This window comes from Melanerpes formicivorus, unplaced genomic scaffold (assembly GCF_026170545.1).
Source record: "Melanerpes formicivorus ecotype bairdi unplaced genomic scaffold, bMelFor1.0.p_v2 SCAF_3, whole genome shotgun sequence".
Taxonomy (NCBI): Eukaryota; Metazoa; Chordata; class Aves; order Piciformes; family Picidae; genus Melanerpes; species Melanerpes formicivorus.
The window spans coordinates 17,801,482-17,822,029 of record NW_027142355.1 but is presented as its reverse complement, the minus strand read 5'-3'; the positions used below and the strand labels follow the sequence as shown (position 1 = coordinate 17,822,029).

At 39.0% G+C, this 20,548-nt stretch overlaps 1 protein-coding gene across 1 annotated transcript in view; it reads left to right on the top strand.

Moving 5' to 3' along the window:
• Positions 1-974: 974 nt before the first annotated feature.
• SEMA3A (semaphorin 3A) overlaps positions 975-20,548 on the top strand; it is a 169,045-nt gene continuing 149,471 nt past the window's right edge. The window contains exon 1 of the mRNA XM_068167882.1: positions 975-1,293. Within this exon, the coding sequence (XP_068023983.1) occupies positions 1,182-1,293 (112 nt within the window). The 5' untranslated portion in view covers positions 975-1,181. The remainder of the gene's footprint in view (positions 1,294-20,548) is intronic.

Genomic DNA, 20,548 nt, shown 5'->3' with positions numbered 1-20,548 from the left:
ATAAGATTATAATAACCATACAGTCCTAGAAATTGGAAGGTTTGGAACACTTGTAACCTGTAAGAACACTTCAGAGAATACTCCAGTGTAATTTATAAGCCCCTCTAGACCTGTACATGTCTTGAGCTGATTGTTGAAGTGGGCTTTACTAGGAATTTCTGTTGCTGTACTGGAGTAGTGCAGGAGGTGGGGAGGGTAGAAGGGTTAGAACAACCTTCCCTAACAAGGCTTTAAAAGCTTCATTGGTAAAGTTATGCTGACGGAAGGTTTTGTTACTTGTTTTTAACCAGGAGCAACCCGAAGATGACTACAATATGGGCAGATGTTATTTATGTGGGTAGCAACATTGTGGATTGTGTTTTGCTGTTGTTTTTAAGGGGGACGTACATCTTTTAATTAGAACTGCAAAATGGGAGGAAAAAAAACCCAAACAAACAAAAACACCCAACAAACAACCAAACAACCTCAAAACCAAGAACCTGGACAATGACATCAAATAGCTGGTGAAATGTATAGTTTTCACAAGCTTGGTGAAGGTTTCTGTTCTCTAATCGCTGCTGCGATGTGTTGCCTTATTTTTTTTTTTTTTTCAATGTGTGGTGTGACAGCCGGGGAAGGGGTGGGGGGGGTGGGGGGGTTGTCGAGCTTCCCTGCGCTCCTATTGTCAGGCGCTCTCGGGAGCGCGGGGGAGAACCGGTGTCCCCCGTGCCTCCATGTGCGCCGGGAGCGCGGAGCTGCTGCCGCCGCGCCGCGCTGCGCCGCGCCCGCCCCTGCCGCCCGGGACCCGCCCGCCGCGCGGGGAGTGGGGCGCCGGCCAGCCTCGGCCCGGCCCCGGCCCGGCCCCGGCCCCTGCCCCCGGCCCGCGCCGCCGCCCGCCGCCGCCCGCATCATGCCGCCCCCCCGCCCGCACGCCACTCGCGCCCGGGGGCTGCCTCCTTTTCCGGCCCGCGGCGTGTGCATGAGAGGGTCTTGAAGTTGCCCCGGCGGCGGCGGCGGCGAGGCTGGGGGCCGGAGCAACTGTCGGCGGCGCGGGGCGCGGCGGGGCGCGGCGGGGCGCGGAGCCCACCCCCATCACCTGTTACCTCCGCTCCCCAGGTTGCCTGAAGTTCCCCGGCGGCGCCCGGCAGGACGGGGAGCGCCGCGGCTCCGGCTCGCAGGGACCCTACAGTGGCTGCTGCAGCATGGGCTGGCTCAGGGGGATTGCCTTGCTTTCCTTGGGAGTATTACTAGCAGGAAGAGTGAACTGCCAGCACGTGAAGAATAATGTGCCAAGGCTCAAATTATCTTATAAAGGTAAGTCTGTTGTCCTCTCTTATCCCCGGTTTTCCTCAAAATCTCTCTTCGTTGCCCCGTCGTTCCCTTCTCTCCCTACTTTCCTTCCTGGTTTGCCTTCTAAAGGGGAAATTGGCATCAAGATAAATTTATGAAAAAAAAATATACTTATAAAGCCACTCCGTGCTAGGGTCGGTACCACGCAGTTTAGACACAGACAAAGAAGAGTTAGTTGCATTTGCAGACAAGGACTCCGGATCGTGATGAGGATCCGTGGAAGAGCATTTTCCAGTATTGTGCTATTTCATCGGACTTTACTCTTTAAAACGATGAGACGTGTTTGACCACCCAGCTAATCTCTCCCGTGCTGGGCATGTAGCTCAGCCACAATACCAGATCTGTTTCAAACAGCATGGAATAGATGAAAATTTGTATTTCCCTTATTTTTAGGCATGAAGTGGTTAAATTTCAAGTCATGAATATTCAGTTTGTACAAATCTGACAATCAGATGCCTAACATAAGCAGTAGATGGTGGGTTTGCCAAGAAACTATAAACTGAAAAGAACAGATCAGTCCAGAAAAGGAGGAAAGGACTGTTATGCCCTAGAAAATACTGCCTATTGGATGTGTAATGCAGTGCAATTTGTTTGAACTGGGATTGTTTTTGGTGTAGTCTGATGTATTTCATTAGAGATCACAGGGAAGGTGTAACTGAAGAAAGAGAGCTGTGAGATTACGTTTACGTTTGAAATTGTGTAATGCCACTCATACTGCAATTATCAGTAATTAACTTCTGTATAATAGAGCCAGTATTAAAGGAGGACTCTTAAGTAGGCAGAGTTTTTCATTATCGGCATAGTTCCACTGTAAGTACCTTTTCAGAAGAATTCACTAAATCTGGAGAATGTCCAACTGGGAAAGAAGTTTAAAGTGTAAGAGCTGTAAAGTATTGTTTCTAAAAGGGAGATCTATACATATATGGGTAGATACTTCTCTCTCAGAAGAGCTGCCTCTCCGTTGAAGGTTGAGAGAAGGAGCAGCAGCTACAGTTCTAAAAGAAGGGAGGAAAAGTAACACACTGGTCCTACAGTGGAAAGAAAAGGAGAACATGTGTGTGCATGCCTGGTCGTAGATGTCAATCTCAGTTTACAGTGCAGTGTCAATACTCTTGCCAGTAGAAGTATGTTGTTCAAATTTTTTTCATCTTTCTGGTGCTGCAAATGAGAGGGGGAAAAGACCTGTCTGATGCAAGACAGACATCATTTTCACACTCCAGATGAGAAAATAAAAATTAAACACCTGCAAAACTTGGAGGCACTGTATGGAGTAAATGCATGTGCAGGGTTTTATTAAAGAACATATATATGCGGATTTGTGTGTGTTTAAAGATATGTATGGAAAGAACAGTTTAAGTTCAGAATCTGTTAATTTGATTTTCATAAGAAAAGCCATTTGTATTTATCACAAAATTGATTATTTTGAATAATGGGGTCTGAACGAAGCTTCTACTATAACTACATGTCATGTCAAAATCTCATTAAAAACCTCCTAATTGTTTCCAAACTTTTACAATCACACTGCAACTCAGATTAGTATAGAGACGCAAAAATGCTATAAAAATATCCTGTAAAGGGATTTAACGGCTAATTAATTATTGTGGGGGGGGGTTTTCACCCTTTTAAAGTTTATTGATGGCTCAAGACTACTACCCCTGCTCATACTGACCAAATTCACTGAAACTAATTTCAAAGGATGACCAAACCTGACTGATAGTGTTTTTTTTTTCTTTTTCTTTTTCTTTTCCTTTTCCTTTTTTTTTTTTTTCTTTTTTTTTTTTCTTTTTTTTTTTTTTTCACACCACTGGTGCTGTATCCATATCCATTTTGCTACCCTGCTGATTGTCTGTTTTCCAGTTCTGCTCTTGCTAAGGAAAAAGGTCTCATTTTCAATTTTTAAATGCACGAGGCATCAAATTTTGATATGCAGTCAATCCTATATGATGAAAACAGGAAACTGGAAGGAACATTGGAGTTTTTATGATTGGCAGATCATTGTAGCAAGCAAGCCTATTTCCTATCTAGTAGAGAAAGTAAATGCATAGATGATTCAAGGCAAGCTAAAGTCAGAAGACTTACAGGAATTCACACTCCTGCCTTTGATTCATACATATAGTTAATCACATATTTGATTTAAAACATGCCTAACCATAACATTCAGATCAGACTGCTCACATGCTTAATGTTAAGTACCAGTGTAAATGCTTGGCCAGGTCAAGAGGAGCGTGTTGCTTATGCTACTGCATTGATCCTAAAGTATGAGGATGTCATTGTAAGTCAGGGGAAACAGCCTTATCAGCTGGGCCTTTTCCAGACAAATTTCTCTTCTAGCTCACTATTCTATGCACAGATCAATGCTAACACCTTGGGTAGGAACAGCCTTAAGAGCTGTAGGTATTGAAAATATGTCTTTTAAGCACTGTCTTAATACGTTGCATGCTAATATGTGTCTCTCAGGGTATACCTCACTGCCATATGACTGTATGATACTACATGATTCATCCTCATGAAAAATGCCAGCTGTTAGGAAAAGAAGCTACCCAGTTACTTATCCATTCTGTAAAGAGTTGTTGTTGAATAAACTAAATGTATGATACTGAAAAAAAAAATACACAAGGTAAAAAGAGTAACCCAAATGACTTCTCTTTTCAGTGGCTGTCACAAACCTTTTTTTTAACATGCATGCTTGTTTTTTTGCTAAACAAAGTTTTGGAGCTAATTGTTGGTGCTTTACTTCAAAAGAACAGCAAGGATGTACTTTAACTTCTTGTTTTTCTCAGCTAATTAGATGTCAAACATGGTTAAAAAGCTCAAACATTTAGTTTAAAAGTTAGCAAAATGAGTCATGAAGGGTTAAATCCCTGCCAACCTTGATTTCCTATGGTCACTTGTTTTCAAAGGTCCAGTATTAGCTCTACTGTTTCCCAGGTTGCTGGACAGAAGTTTCAAGTGCTTTCTCTTAACTTCTTGTCACTCAGTCTTGCAGAAGATTAGAAGCATCCTATGGGACATGTTATGAATAGGAAGAGGAATTGTATAAATACATATATTAAGGCCACATCTGTGGTTTGAAAGTGTTCCTTCTGCTTACTGTAAAGCAGAGTCCTGGTTATTTGTTTTATATCACTTTGATTTTGCTGGCATATGAAAGGAAGGAAATTTGAGGAGAGCACTAGGGAAATCCTTGTCCAGGTGAAGTCTATGATGAAACTCCTGTTCGGTAGCATCAGGATTTTGCTTCGTACATTTTAAAGTTTCCAAACATTTTGATCTTAGTGCATGTGTTGGAAAGGTTTTTCACAGATGATATTTATCTTCTTATTTCAGTCAAAGGCAATTAATATGATTAAAGGCCTGATCCAAAGTTCATTGAAGTCAGTAAGTTCTGGATAGTGGCCTAAGTGTGGTAAAACCATCTATAAAACTGAAAGCTCATTTGAGCCCTTCAACCTCAGAGCTCTTCTTTTTGTGCCCTTCAAACACTTTGTGTCCTTATTGTAAAGTAACAAGAAATGTCATTATTGATATGTCAAAAGGAAAGAAGTATTTTCTTAAAGAATGTAGGGAGTTTCTTTGTGTTTTGTTTTTTTTCCTTGGCTGGGGGGGGAGGCACATTTTGTTGTTTGTTGCATTTTTTTAATCTTACCAGCTTCAAGATCAGTGACAGTTTATGTCACTAGGTCACAGATTTTTTTCAGAAAACTTCCACTGAACACAGAGTTCTCAGAAAGATGATGATCAAGTTGAGTGTGCAAAGTTTAAAATAATAAATATGGTCCTAGCTCCAGATGGGTTTCTTGTATTGTTTATTGTTTCCTATTTTATTTTGCTGTCTTCTATGTGTGGAGGTAAGGACACATAGAGATGGAACCAGCTGCAGTAATCTTTAAATATAAACATATAAGACCCCCAAAAGAGAGAGTTTCCATTAATGATTCCTTGAATTCTTTTTTTTTTTTTTTCCTAAGGCAACCCCAGTGAGTAAATCTTGTGAACCTTACTTTCTCAAATCCATCTGTCACATTGTATTTGTCTATTGAAAATTATTAAATGCTGTAAGTATGTTTTGTAAGAGTACATGTTCTTCTCTATTATTGTTGCTCAACTGGATACATATTACTTGAGAATAAGTAACTGGAAAAGCATTGCAGACAGATTTAGCTCTATTACTCCCTGGCTCCAGTTCAAGCCATATTAAAAATAAGTGTTTTGTTTAAAGTTGCAGTGATAGCGAGAAATACTGCATCCCTGGCATGTGGTTGATTTATAATTTTATAGCATGGATTTTTATATAGATGAAAACCTGTCCCTAGTGAAAGCAACAGCAAAACTTATGTCCATTTCAATCTGTTCAATGTGCCATGACGCGGGAGGAATGACACTGCACTGAACTACCTGTTTGTACTCTAGTGTAAATGTGATACTTGGTTTGTTGTTTGTTGATCCAGTCTGGTTGCAGCTGATGACCTGCCAGTGGATTTGACTAGGGTTTTTCCTTTCCATCAAAATCTATATCTCACAGTTCAATACCATGACAAACACTGGGCATACAGGACAAAGTGGGAAAAGGAAACGGGGGGAGAAATATTTTCAAGTGAGCTTGACTCTCTTGAGTTGGGACCAGCATTGGAGTTTTTCTCAAATTTCAAGGTATCTGTTTAAAAATAATTTTGTTTAAACCATGTTGTAAGAGTACTGTCTGAGGGAAAGGCCACTTTCAGTGTGCCTGAGAAAGAGAAGATGTACGAAGAAGACTGTGAAGGAAGGCAAACTGGTGATGTTTGCAGTTGAGGCACTGGTTTGTAATACTCTCAGCTTCCACCATTCCTGATGGCATTTCTGCACAGACCTTACCCTCAGTCAGCGCAGGAGGCTGTGAGGCAGTTGAGATGTCAGGCACAGCCAAAGCCTCTTCAGCCTTTTTACCTCAAAATCATTCCTTCAGAGATCATCCAACATTTGTTTACTAGGGTCTTCATGAGACCTGAGAACTGTCAAAGGGCACAGTAGGACTTCCCTGCCTGCCTTTGACATGGCCCACAGGCAGACAGGAAGGAGAAACTAGGGAAGGAATTTCATAAGCTCTCATCTTGCCTGTATAGAGAAATTTCCAGATAGCTAATTAGGGCCAAGACAGGCAGTGTAATGAGAACAGTGTAATTTTGTGTTTCCAATTTTCCCATTTAACTCTACTGGAAAAAGTGGTTTCTGAATTATGGAACCTCCTTTCTCTGAGAAGCTGGAGTTCTCTATAATTATTGGTATTGTACAATTTGCTAACAACAAAATTATTCATGGAAGGTTCCCTACTGACAGCAATGGAAACTACACTTTTGCTGTGGACAAGGTGTGCAGCACTTACTGTCAGTGTTTGTTAACAGCATCTTTAAAACTGTCACCTACTGAGGAACTTAAACTGAGCTCAATGGATCTACTGATACATGGAGTCTGCCTTAAAATTTGCTTCTGTGCTTGTTTTTTGATCAGGACTGAAGTACCTATCTATTTGCTTAGGGTTTATTCAAGTTAGTATTTAGCCCGTAAGGCTTATCAAAACAGCATTTTAAATAAGAAACCCAGTCTTTTCAGGTTGTTAAAACGTGAATGGGTTATTTATGATAATCTCTTCTCTGTGTGCCTCTCTGTACAGAAAGCATTTACATGGAGTTTCACCTGAGAAGAAACCACCAAATGATTTGTATTTTCAACTCTTCCTTTTTGCTTGAAAGTGTTTTATGGTTTTTAATTTATTGCCGCACTGTGATGCTTTTAATATGCTTTAGGTTTGCCTGGTCACTGATTCTACATACAGCTGCTATGGGAGACATCCTTTTACTTACTTCCTCTGGCCTGTGGGCTTTTACTCTCAGGTGTATACCTGGAACCTTGCAGTGGAAGTACAAGCAATACAAAGTTGCTCCAATGTTCTGAATGTTTTCTACATCAGCTGGAGTCCGACTTGACCCTTGTTCAGTCTGAAGCAAAAGCACATCATGACTTGTGGCAGTGCCTAAGTGATTGAGGAGAAACCAAATCCTTCTAAGTGGTGTCAATAGTTGTGACATTTTCCAGTTGTTTGAAAGCTAAAAACAGTGAAATTGTCTTCAGACTCCCACACGTTTATTTTTTAGCAAATGTGTGGGGTGGTCTCTGGCAGCTCTATGTCAAAATTTTAAATGGAAGTTCTGTAGTTTGTCCTGGTGCTCTTGTTAATTAAGGTTACACGTGAAAGTTGCTGCTGGTGTTGTGCTGGTGCTGGTGGGCGATTCAGCAAATTCCTTCCCTGGCAGGATTAAAGCTCCCTTCAGGAATGTCTGCAAGTTCACGGTCCTCCCACATGCAGTCTTCATATAGGTTAGCTGCTCTCTTCCAGTAACAGCTGTGGATAGTGAGAATAACTGTGGTGATAGTACATTTACTTGACTTTTCCTGATGTGTGGTTTTGGTTTTTTTTTTTTCTTTCCAAGTGGATAGTGCCCCAGTGTACAAGAGAGAAAAGGATGGCTACAGCTGTTGAGAGCATCAGAAATCTTGAGAGGGCTGTAGCCTTTCTGCTGCACCACAGGAGGTTCTCTGTGGTGTCTTTCTCTTTCTCTTTGAGTGACATAGTCAGCCACATTAGGCTTTTTTCACTGTCAATGGAAGGAGAGGTATCTTGGGTTAGGCAGGCTGAATGAAACTTTAAGGGTGCTCATCTCTTTTCTGTCACTGTAAAAGGAATTAAGCTCCTCATTCATTCAGTTTCTTTCTGGGAAGGTGTGAAAAGAAGGCACCAATTAAATGCTATGGAACAATTTAGGCTGTATTCTGAACAAAGCATCCTAATTTAAGAACCTGTCTCTGCTTAAATGAGTATTTAAAGTTGTGCAAAAATTCAACTGATAAAAGTATCTCTTCAGTGTTTGTGATCTTGAGGTTACCTGAGATTGTATTTGCATCAAACTTTGTTAAGAGTAAGAAATACACACTATTGCTACATTCTTCAAAATAATTACCTAACTTATATTTCACATTTCGTATGTCTCTCCTCCTTAATAAGCTCATCCCAAATCCAGTGACACATGGTGGAAGTGACTGTCTGGTGCAGCAGAGCTTTACTAATTTAACAGTTTAATCATTTGGAGCTTTCAATAAACTTTCCTCTGGCCAGCTCTGTTACTTTCTGAACATTTCTACACTTTAAAAGAAAAATGTATTCAAGACTCAATTTCATATTGCGTAGTTTGTAAATAAAAGTAAATATGCATATGTACAACTCAGAGGACAGGTGCTTTGACCCTGATTTTCCTCTTTTTAGTGGAACTATCTCAATAATGAGAGCAGGATGAACCCAAATTTAGGTTCGTTTCTAGAAAAATTGTAAGTAGACTTGCAGTTGAGGAATTATTTTCTCACTTTGGGGATTACAAGTTCCCCATAACATAGATACATCTACAGCAGTCCCTGAAATATGTGAGCACTAGTCTACTTGAGTCACATCTTATTTTCATCCTTTATTGTTTGATAGCCAAACGCAGTAAAGTATTAAGTTTTTGCCATTCTTCTAATGTTTTAAAGTTGACATTTGTTGGGCAGCCTACTTATCTCTTAAGATGGATGTTGCAGAAACTTTAGAAGTGAGCAGCCAAATACAATTCTCATCTCGTATAAATATTTTTGTGCAAAGTTGGATTTTGCAGGGAACAATCCGAGGAATGAAGTAGTTATTTGCTTTCATCTAACTTGTGGAAGGAAGAAAAAAGAAAGCTCTCCTTTAGTCTCCACTCTAATGAAGCAAAGCTCATGTTGGTTCTGACGGCCCCTCTTGGCTCCTTTTGAAATTCCTGCCTTGTGTGAGAAAAGGGCACAAAAAAGCTCTGTGAGATAATTTAAAGGATTTGGAGCTGCCTTCCAAGGGGGAGGGGTTGGTGGCCTTTTCTAGAGGCAACAGAGGAAAAATACAGCTCAAAAGAGCTGCAGTGAGTGCAGGGTACAGTTTTCATCACCTGCTGATGGTCCTTTGCTAGATATGGATCTTATGCCTGGCCAAGGCATGGAGTGAAGTCTCTTACGAGTCCTGTACGAAGTTTCCATTCTGGTAGGCCCATGTGGTAAATGCTAGTTCCTGTCAAATGATAGGAGGGACAGCAGAAATGATGTCTGGGGATCTGAGAGAAAATGTCTAGATTTTTTCCCCCCCATATTCCCCTTTTACTACAGCAGGTGAAGGTCTGCATCAAAATTTCTTGCTCTGGTGGGCCTTGATGACACCAATATAAGTGCATTCCTGAGCTAACTGCAAGTTGTGTGGTTAGGAAAATAGCTTTATTTCTAAATTGCTACTGTTCCAAGCTGTGTCAGGGTCCATCCACCAAGACCAATTGCATATTCAGATGTACAGGAGGGTATAGTAATATGTTCAAAGATCTCTAGTTGGCATTTCTCTGAAATGTCCTAAAGGTGTTTGCAGGATGTTATCTCTGCAGTTATTAGTACAGTAACCCTGTGCCCATTGTCAGTCATTTGTACTCCAGCCATAAAACCTGACCTCCAGCAAATAGACAAGCAAGCGTTCAACTCAAGTGAAAAGATCCAGTAATTTATTGAATTTGAAAGAAAATTCCTTATAGCTCTTTTTAGAGGGGGTTACAAAATAAATGTTGAAAATTTTTGTTTTCTCTGCAGCCTGGTGTATTGAGATCAAGTTTAACATATATTTTTAATTCTACTTTTTCAGATTTTGTTTCCCATCTGGGATGGAATTGTAATCTGCTGGGTATTCTGTTTCCTTTTCTGGCATCCTTGTGCAATTTTGTGTCTTTCGTCATTATTTTAAACGCCAATGGAACTCACACTCTTTCCTAGACTACAGTCATGCAATTTAGGAAAGGGTAACAGGAACTCAGCACCGCAACTGATGATACAGAGAAAGTCTATACTATAATGAGGAATCAAAGAAAGTACCATAAATGTGAAATCCTATTAATTCTTTGTCTCTTCTGTGTCACCTTTGTCACCTCTAAAGTGGTATTAAGTGATCTCTTGAAGAATGGCTCAAGGTCGGAGACTTGCAATGCTTATTCAGAGCTGTATCCTCCTCTCAGAATAATCCCATTAATGTATGTATTCAAACTTCAGTTAGAACTTATTTTTGATCAACTTAAAAAGGCCTTACAAGTACTTGAAAGTGATTGTAGTAATTATATTCACATCTGTGACATGAAACACATGCCTCTTATCTAATTTAATTCAATTTAGATATTCCAGAGGGTTCTATACAGGAACCATTCACAATGTTTTTTGGAGTACCTGCCTGCTTTTCACACTTAATACACTGTGAAGTGACCCTTTGTGTTTAGTCTTTGAAGTACTGTCTACCAAAGGTATGCAAGTGCTTGCAAGATTTGACCTGTTTCTCAGAGTTTAAGTTAGTCCTGTCTTCTTTTCTAATCATAGCTGATAATAATATTTTAAAATTAAGAGCAAGATAAAAAAAATGTAATTTTTTCTTATGCTTATCAGCCAGAACTGAAACCTTCTCTCTGGGCACTTCCTTCCCTTTCCACCCAGCCTGCACATACCTTACTAGGACACTGGTGTTTCATACTTCCCTGCCCCTACGGGTGTACAGATTTTGGACACAAATCTTCTATTTCTTCCTGCACACAGCACTTCCCATACCCAAAATGCTTCCTTGCCTTCTCCAGGATGAGGGCAGCCTTTCTTAGCCACTTGGGGAAATATTCAGTAATCAGTTCAGTCAGTTATAATTGTCTATTATTTGTGACTCACTCACCAGAGCACTGTTGCTTGACAGCTCTAGTTGAAAGCTAATAATGAGGATTAACTGCTGTAATAAATTCAGAAGTGGAATTCTGCATCTCTGTACGATTCGCATCCTCATTCCTAAATTATATAAGAAAGCACCTGTTCCCTCCATTAGTTTGGTCTGTATGAAAATAAAAGTGTTTGTTCACATATTCCACATACCTTCAATGCAGTGCTAAAATATGCCTTTCACTGAATTAACTCAAGGAATTTTATTTTTTTTTTCTTTTAAGCTTCCTCATGCCACTTATGTAATGTAATTATTGTTTTGAATAACAGTATTTTTCCAGAATAAAGTATTTGCTTTCATCTCATTAATTAAGAAGCACAGAGCAAACAAAAGATTTTGTATGATTTTGGTGAACCTTTGAACTTCAGGCACAAGTTTGTAGTTTGACGTGTTAGGCTATGATGTCTTACTTGACCATGTGCTACATAATTTTCTGACATGTTTGCTGGTGCTAGAAGAACTAAGTCCAGATTTTGAAGATGGCAAAGAAACCAACAGAGACCAACATAAAAGGTTGTGTTTATTTGAGCAAAGAAGCTTTTTCATTTCTCTTCAGAGAAAGCAGTGTTAAGTCTCATGTGTATTACTATTATTATATTAGAAATTTTAAGCTATTATCAATTATTCTGGAGTAAATTGAGTGTAACTTAATTAAATGGCTGTGACTGCAGCGGTGCATGTTTACATCACTGATACTGCAAAATTGACATTGCACCTAGTTTTTTAACACCATTTCTGTACCTGACACCATAAACAGCTTTTTTTTTTTTTTTTTTTTGCTTTCAGGTAATTTCTCACAAGTGCCACTCTCATAAAAACTTTTTCTATCAGCATGTAGGAATATGACAAACATTGAATTTTGTTTCACTGTAGGTTGACCTCCATTACTATGCATAGAAACTATTTTACCTTATGCCAGACATATGGAAGTAATCAGTGTATGTAAATGACATGACAAGAGGTGAAATACAGCTTTTTTAGACTAGGAAATGTGCACTTGTTTCTGGTTATAAGACACTGAAACCACACCAGAAAAGTAGACTTTAGGTCTAAAGTTTTCCTTTAAAATAGCAACTGGTGGCTGGGTAGAATAGTGAAGATTTTTGAAAACCATCATGAAAGCACAATACTGTCCTCCTTGAACCACTCAGATCTCTTGGACTTCAGGCTTTAAGAGGGAGTTGCTTGCATGTGCAGTGCCAGACTGTGAACCTGTTCTATGTAGAGGTGAATTGCTCTGGGACCCACTTAAAAGTGGGTACATCCTATGGGCAAGTGCTCAGTAATACAAGTCAAGTTTCTTCAAACATGGGGTTTAACAGGCAGGGCCAACTTAAGTTTCTGCTATTAATTTTTCTTCTGATGTCATGGTTGTGTCCATTGTGTGATGATTTGAACCTACTCTAAAAATCAGGGGTCTTGAGGGGCTGAGTTGTTTTGTTGGGTTTTGAGTGACCAAGGGAGGGAAAAACGAAGGTTTAAGTCAGCTCTGCCTTTCAAATAGTTTGTAAAACTGGCATCTTCTGGCTCTTCTCTAAGATAACTTATATTATGACCAGTGCATTCACTGTGCTCTCAAAAAATTCCATTCCAAGAAAACTAGATTTTATTTTCTATTTTATCTTTTTTTTTTTTAAATTTTTGTTTTATTATTTTTTGTATTCAGTATTGCAAAAAAGGGGCACTGTCAGACTTCATTCTGAGCTGAAAAATGAACAGATCATTTTGTTTCATAAATGTGTGGAGAAGCTGTCAAAGCTCCTATTTGCATGTGAATGGTCAACTGAGCTAGGAAGGGAGATATGTAAGTAATTCTTTAGTTAGCTTCTGGCAAAGATCATTGCATTTCAAAGTGCACCATAAAACTTTAACCTATTCACAGGTATGGCAACTCCCATGCCTTACATAGATCTGCTATAATGATGACCACTCAGGGAAAAATGAGTCTTGAAAAGCAGATTCAGGTCTCCCACTCCTATACATTTTATACTTCTAGTATTTCAAAAAAGAGAATTTCCTTCTCCACTGAAAAATAAATAGAGGAAGAAAAAGGGAGGAAAAATAATGCATGAGATATAAGCAGCAAGCAGATGCAGACCTTCACTGAAAGTCTGATAGACAAGTATGATAGGAGTGGAAGAAATGTAAAGGATTTGAGTATTATTCTGAATTATGTCAGTATCTGACCCAGGAGGCACCCAAAATAATCATTAGTTTAATATTCCTTGAAAACCACTCAGCATTTCTGTATCGTGCTTTGCTGTTGTAGTTCACTACATGCTCAGCTAGGTAGAATGAGGGAATGTTTTAGTGTCAAACTTAATCTGTTCTTGAAGATACACTTCTTCATGCATGCAAAAAGTGGGGAAAAGTGGAAGAAATAGGAAAATGAGGAACACAGAGTAAAACATACATCATAATAGGCTCTGATCCAGACAATTTTCTACATGTTTTATTGTGCCTCTTGTCTGCTTAGATAGAATTGTCATGTGTATATATGGAGAGAGAAAGATTGACTAAGTCATTTATGCCTGAAACTGTGGTTAGGCAGGCACAAGGACTAGAAAATATTTCCAAAGGAGATAACATGGGACTGTTCCTGTAGTTTACCAATATAATTTTTAAAGAACAATTATTCAAAGGCTCTGGGATTTGCTCCACTGCACTAATATTCCTGTAATGAAATGTGATTGGTCTTGGTATTTACCAGGAGATTAAAAAATGAAAACAAAACAAAACAAAGCAAAATAAGAATGATCTTACAAACTCCTACTCATGAGTAGTTCCATTGATTTCAATGTACATGGCACTCATGGCATGAAGTGCCTGTTTCGAAAGATGTAGAAGTTCTTCTTCACTTATGAAACCAACAAAAGCAAGCAATTAGAACAATCACTCGAAACTTTTGAACTCTACCCCGTTAACAGGAAGAAAGGAGGCAAAACCTGTCAAAAATTACTCTTCTGTTCCCAAAAGAAAGCTTTTGTTCAGTAGCAGTCCTTCTTGATCTTGCTTATCCCATGGCTCCACTGTGTTCTTCCACAAGAGAAGTACTCCTTCCCTGGCTGGGCTTTATTGCATCATCATGTTCAGTAGGATACAACATCAACCAAATTCACTGTGAAAGACCTTCACTCAGTCTGCTTGATCTTTGAGTCCTTTGGAGTCTGTATCAATATAAAATATTGAATGCCCAAACAAATTTAAAAATGAGTTTTCAAGCAAAGGAATATCCAAAGGAATACCTTATCTTATCCAAGTCCTCTCCCATTTTCCCTGTTAATGGGTCTTTCCATTTAAACCTTCTGTGCTGATGTCTATCGGTGTGAATGTAACAGAGCATGTCTTAGACACAAACCAGCCTTGAAGCAATTGCACTGATTCAAGTGCAGTAGCTTTAGATAAGTAATACTGCAATGTTGGAATAGAATTTCCATAACGCAGTTGTTTCATTTCAATAACTGTTCCTGTATCCATTAAAAAGGGCACTGCATTGTGGAAACTTTTATCCTTTACTGGAACATCACTCACTACAGCTATGGCTCCAGGCACTTTGAATGAAAGTTGCTACTGCCTGCTTCTCACATGAGTTCATTGGGGAGGGCCCAGGAGATATCCCCACAGCAGGAGATTCAAGAGCTGCTTTCCTGCCTCTCCAAATAGCTGCCAGCACTAGCAGGAGAGTAAGGAATTCCTGCTCCTTTTCAAACATCAGCCTGACAAAGTGGGACAGCGAACACGGGGCCACGTGCTTCCTCACCCCAGACATCTTGTCAATGGGCTCTCAGTGCTCTTTGCAAAACAAGAAGGAGAATCTCAAATTGCTGACACTCAGATGTAGCCACTTGTGCAGACATTTCTTTTATCCTAAAATTTATTGTAGCCTATGTCAGGTGTTAAGAAAATGCAGAGTCTCAAATGCAGTAGAAGGCAATAAAATTTTTCATAGTTTATGATAGGTATGCATTTAAAGACGGAAGCAGATAGAATGTTTTCTATTAAAAATAGAGTTGGAAACCATTTCTGGCATAAAATCCAATGGGAAACACATTTGCACAACTTCTGATTTCTGGAACAGTTGGCTGTGAAGCCCTTCAATAGGTTGTGAGGGGCATCAATGCCATGAACTGGAGCTGTTACTTTAACTATGTTAGCAGTCAGAAAAAAAATTTGCAGAGTAACTCGTGAGTAAACAAGTCTATGATGTCTTGGAACAGAAACATCCTACCACTTCTGTTGTGCTGGACAAGGGTGATGTTGGAAGGTTGAAATTACATTATATGTTAACATACATACAACAGATTAATGCATTAAAAAGGCCACTTTAAAAAAGTATCTGAAGCTGTTCAAGTGATAACTTAAGAACACACAGACATCAGACATCTATATGAAGTTGCCAACCAGTGGCAGGGTATGTGGAGCTGTAAATTCAACATGGGGATATTCTTTCCCTGCTTTGTCCTAGTAACACCAGAAGCTTTCACCCATCTGATTACTCTTCCAAAGGGAGTGTGGTTATGGTTAGTTCAGCCTGTCCCTCTGTGAAGCTAAGACAAGGGAATAAACTTTCCAAATTGTCTGAATTCTGAAAGTATCCTTAGGTGCATGCATGCATTTACCTACACAATGTATACAAATATGAAGCTATTTACACACCCTTACTTGGACCAGATCCATAAACAATGAAAAATTATGCCACACCCTGCTGTGAGTTATTTTTAGCTGTTCCTCAGAATAAATGTCTAGTTCAAAATTAAGCTTCAAAATAATGAATGATGTGTTTTGTGTTTCAGTGGGTATAAACGTTTGCATTTTTTAGTGGGTGATTTAAGCGTGACAGATCTTGCATTCCTAAATCTGTTACAGAATGTGGGTGGTAGGTGGATCTTTCCTCCTTTGCTCATACCAGGAAACAAAGAATGGATGAATATTTGTCATGTTTCATCAAGACAGTGTTAATATTAATTGAAGATACACGTGTACATTGTGGAGAGAATGACAGCTTGCTTACAGTAAAAAATTCTGAAAATGAAGACATTGGTTTTTGTATTTTACAGGGTGTTAACAGTGTTGGTACAGAAGCTACACAAACATCAGTCTTCTGCAGTAGTCTGTTAATTAGGCTAGATATGGAGGAGATCAAATGGTATTAAAAAAAAAAACAAACAAAGCACCCCCCCAAAAAAAAAATCCCCCAAAAAACAGTATCTAAAAGCCCAAAACAGGATAAACTGAAAATGCCCCACCCCCCCAAAAAAAAAGCCCAGTACAATTTTATTCATCTTTGACATAAGCGCTATCAGGCTTCTGTTCTCATATTCTTCCCTTAATCATCTGTGGACATCAGTAGTAACTTCATTAGGCTGATTTTGGGTCTAACAGGATATCTTTGTTCTTATGTTCCCATCTCCACCAAGATCAGCCTGGAAATTTCACCATCATTGTCAGGATCTGTTCTCGGTCCTGCCCCAGGGAGAAGATAATCCTCACATATACCTGCTAAGAAATTGTTATAAGAAAGATATAAGACATAAAGAAGAAGAAATAATAATAAGAAATGAAGGGTTGGGGGTTTTAGCAATGTCCTTGTGTCTTAAACTGGAAATGGAATGAAATTTTATCCTTAATTGCATTTTTTTTCTAAAAAGTACAAAACAAAACCCCCAACTACAACAAAAAACCCAAGCAGAGTTATTTGTAATAAAAACATTACTCATACTAGTATCGTAGCCCTGGCTTTGCATTTATTGGCATAAATGCAAACTTATAAAGCTGTGTGGATGTTTGCCATATGCAAATCCATCCATCCATAAATCAGCGTACAGACTGGAGGCTGCACAGCTGAAGTGAGTGTAATGGTAAATGAAACCTTTCACCACCAGGTCAAATGTAGTTCAGCATATCTGGTAAATGAAAAAGCACTGTCATACAGGAACTGGTCTGTGGGATGTGTGAAACAAGTGACTGACCAGTTCACACTGTTCACCTTCAACCAAGTTCTGAGCTGGCAAAGCACTGAAGGAATCTGGCTGATGACCATTCTCTCAAAGTCAGGCATAAAAGGAGAATTTGCCTTAGGAGACTGTCTGATAGTGTATTACAAGGATTAGGCAGGCGTTTTCTATCAAAATGTATTGTCATGAAAAAGGAAGGTTCCATTTAATCAAAATTTTCCACCAGTTCTATCCAATTGAAAACATTATTTTGGATCGTTGTGCTGATCTGAGGCCCACATTAATGTATTCGTCAGACATTAACCTCTGTGTGTGCAATGTAACAGGAAGGTTTATAAGAGCTTTGTGTGGTTTTACTGTTTTCTTCCCCTTTCTTTTCTGAACTGGACCATAAGTCACTGAAAGTGCCTCAGACATCAGCATAAGGCTTATATGATAGCAGGACAGCATGAAACGTATAGACCAGTCTCAAATCCTGACCAATAGATCTGAATCACGGATGAGGCACCTTTATCCTTTGTATAAGTTGCAGTTCAGTCAAGACACACTGAAAAGCATTTCCAGGCTTCTTGATTTGGGAATATGATTTGGCCATGTCTGGGCTGTGAACTATATGCACCTTTTTCTCTGTTAAAGACTATGGCAGCTAAGAGCAAAAATAGATAAAAAGATAAAAAAATTAATTACTGCATTTTATATTTTCCTAACTTTTCACTCTGTGAAAAGTTACACATTTCGACTCTTTTTCTTAATTGTAAAACACATGTTGGAATATTGTAATTTCCCTTGAGGAAAAAGAAAAAATCCTTGATTTTCTCAGCTTTACTTATTCCTGCTATGCAACTGTGTGTCCTAGAAAAACAGTTTCATAAAGTTCCTATGTGAGTTGTCAAGCTCCAAACCATCTTGACGTGTGCACCTATGTGTTACTGTCAAAACATAGTATTCAACATTTATTGCAGCAAAAACATCACTCAAAATGATTCTTTAAATTGATTTAATCAATTACTTCTTTTAAAATGGTATTATTCATTAGTTTCCTTAACGGAACTGTTGCACTCCTTTTAAAGAATAAAGCTTTTAAGACATTGATAAGTCAAAATATGTGTTTGCATTCACATTTCAAGGATGTTAACAATGTCAGGAAGATTGATCTTGTGGCTAAAAATGTGAATTGGTAGATGATCTTCAATTCCAGGGTCTCATACAAACTTTCTATGTGACATCAGGTATTTCTGTGCCTCAGCTTCCAATCTGCAATGATTTTTTGTTCAGTTGTTCTGTTTTCCATTGACATTGCATGTTTTTTGAAGGCAAGGACTATGTTTTTACGCAATGAGATTCTATCTGTAATATTTAGAACGAGCAGTACGACTGATAAATAACAGGAACATTAAGTTCAAGTCTCAAACATCTCAGTACCAATTAAAAAAAAAAAAAAAAAAAAGCCAACTTACTTTCTGGTAAGAAAGCACATAATAATCACCGAGTCACAGAACATTAGGGGTTGTGAGTGACCTTGAGAGATTACCTAGTCCAACTTGGTTGCCAGAGTAGGGCACACAGGAACACATCCAGGCAGGTTTTGAATGTCTCCAGAGAAGGAGACTCCATAACATATCTGGGCAGTCTGTTCCAGTGTTTTGTCACCCTCACAGTGAAATAGTTTTTCCTTATGTTCATGTGTAACCTCCTATGCTCCAGTTTGCACCCATTGTCCCTGGTCCTGTCATTGGACATTACTGAGAAGAGCCTGGCTCCATCCTTCTGACACTCGCCCTTCTCATCTTTGTAAACATTACTGAGGTCACGCTCTCAAGTCTCCTCCAAGCTCTTCTCCAAGAGCTCCCTCATCCTTTCATAACAGCAACAACAAGGGGGTGTGAATCCAACACACAATTCCTTACCTATATATCCAGCCTAATTTCATAAACCTGAGAAATATAGCCACTTGACAGATACCTTTCTGACTGCATTACTTTTGCAACTGTTTTTAGATGCCTGCTCTTTTTAGAGGGAGGGGAAAAAGAGGTATTTTTTCAGTTGAAAACATCATTGATTATTTCCTTTTGATCTTAAAGAGTCTTTAAGTGATTATTCTGCCACATATAAAATTCAAAAGCTGACAGTTTTTATTTTCAAAGTGTCTCCTTTACATGTCATCTTTATGTTAGGCAGTCCTCTAGATTTAAAGGCTGCAAAATTATTCAAATTTGTTACATACATTCATTTCACTATGAAAAGACATGCTTGTTTCACATTACTGTTGAGGAGATTGGTGATGAAACTCCATTCTCTTTTTTTTTTTTTCTTTTTAATGTGGTTTCAGGTGTAGTTTGTTATATCAGTCAACTGGAACACTACAGATTATCAAGGGACTTCCAAGTGTCACACAAGAAGAATGACTGTTTTCTAAAACAAGCTGTGCAGTCCCCTAGACTCTGGCATGGATGAATTTATGAGGGTTACTAGGCATAGAAAACATTTCTGAAAAGTTAATCCCATGTTGTGTTTGAATGTTAAGGAAACCATCTTTTCATTCTGAGGGGTTTAACCTTTCCTGAGGAGGTAAGTCTTGGAACAATGGTCCTTATTTACAAAAGGTTTCCTTTATTTTTCACAAGGAATACAAAACCAGAGTTTCTCCTTTTCAGGAGTTACTCCTTCCTTGATGTAAGTACACACTGGAATTGGTGATTCATTCAAATACAGATTATTAGAGTAATAATAAGTGACAACCTATGTGTCATTTTGAAATAACACACATTATGGCTCACATCATGTCTTCAGAGAGCTAAGCATTGTGTTATTTTGCACTGTCAAATGCGCTGAAGTTTTTGCACTTAAAATATCCTCCACGTAACTCAACTTTCAACTGAGTACACAACTTGCATTGTGCAACAGCGTGGGTCTCTCTACAGTCATTATTAAACCTCTCTTACCTTCCTCTTGGATTGCTGTTCCCACTTCTGTGTCACCTGTTCAAAGCTTTTGGAAAGACATCAGTTGACTGTGATCAGTCCTTTAAACTGGTTGTGCTAGCTTGGTACTGCCTTGGACTGTATGAGGTTCTGGGTGCAATTTAAGCCCTTGGCATTGCTCTATGGAGGTGCAATGTGAATCCTACTAAATTCAGTATGAGTCTTCCTATTGATTTTGGTATCCTACAAACCAGGCCACAGTCCTTGGTTATAGCTGATGTTACAATACTAGTTCTCTTTGTGAGCTTAAGCCAAACAACTGGCCTCACCTGATGGGATGGGGCAAGATGCAGGGTTATTTGCTTGCATAGGATTTCTGACAAAATCTTTTCAAGTGATATGCCAGCTGTGGTAGGCCTTGCTGTGCAAGCCCGAAAGTGCTTTAACATACAGGATGATGTAAGGGATGATTTTTGCAGAGGTGCTTGCCACTTAAATGCAACCCTTGATTTAATCCCTTTAAACTG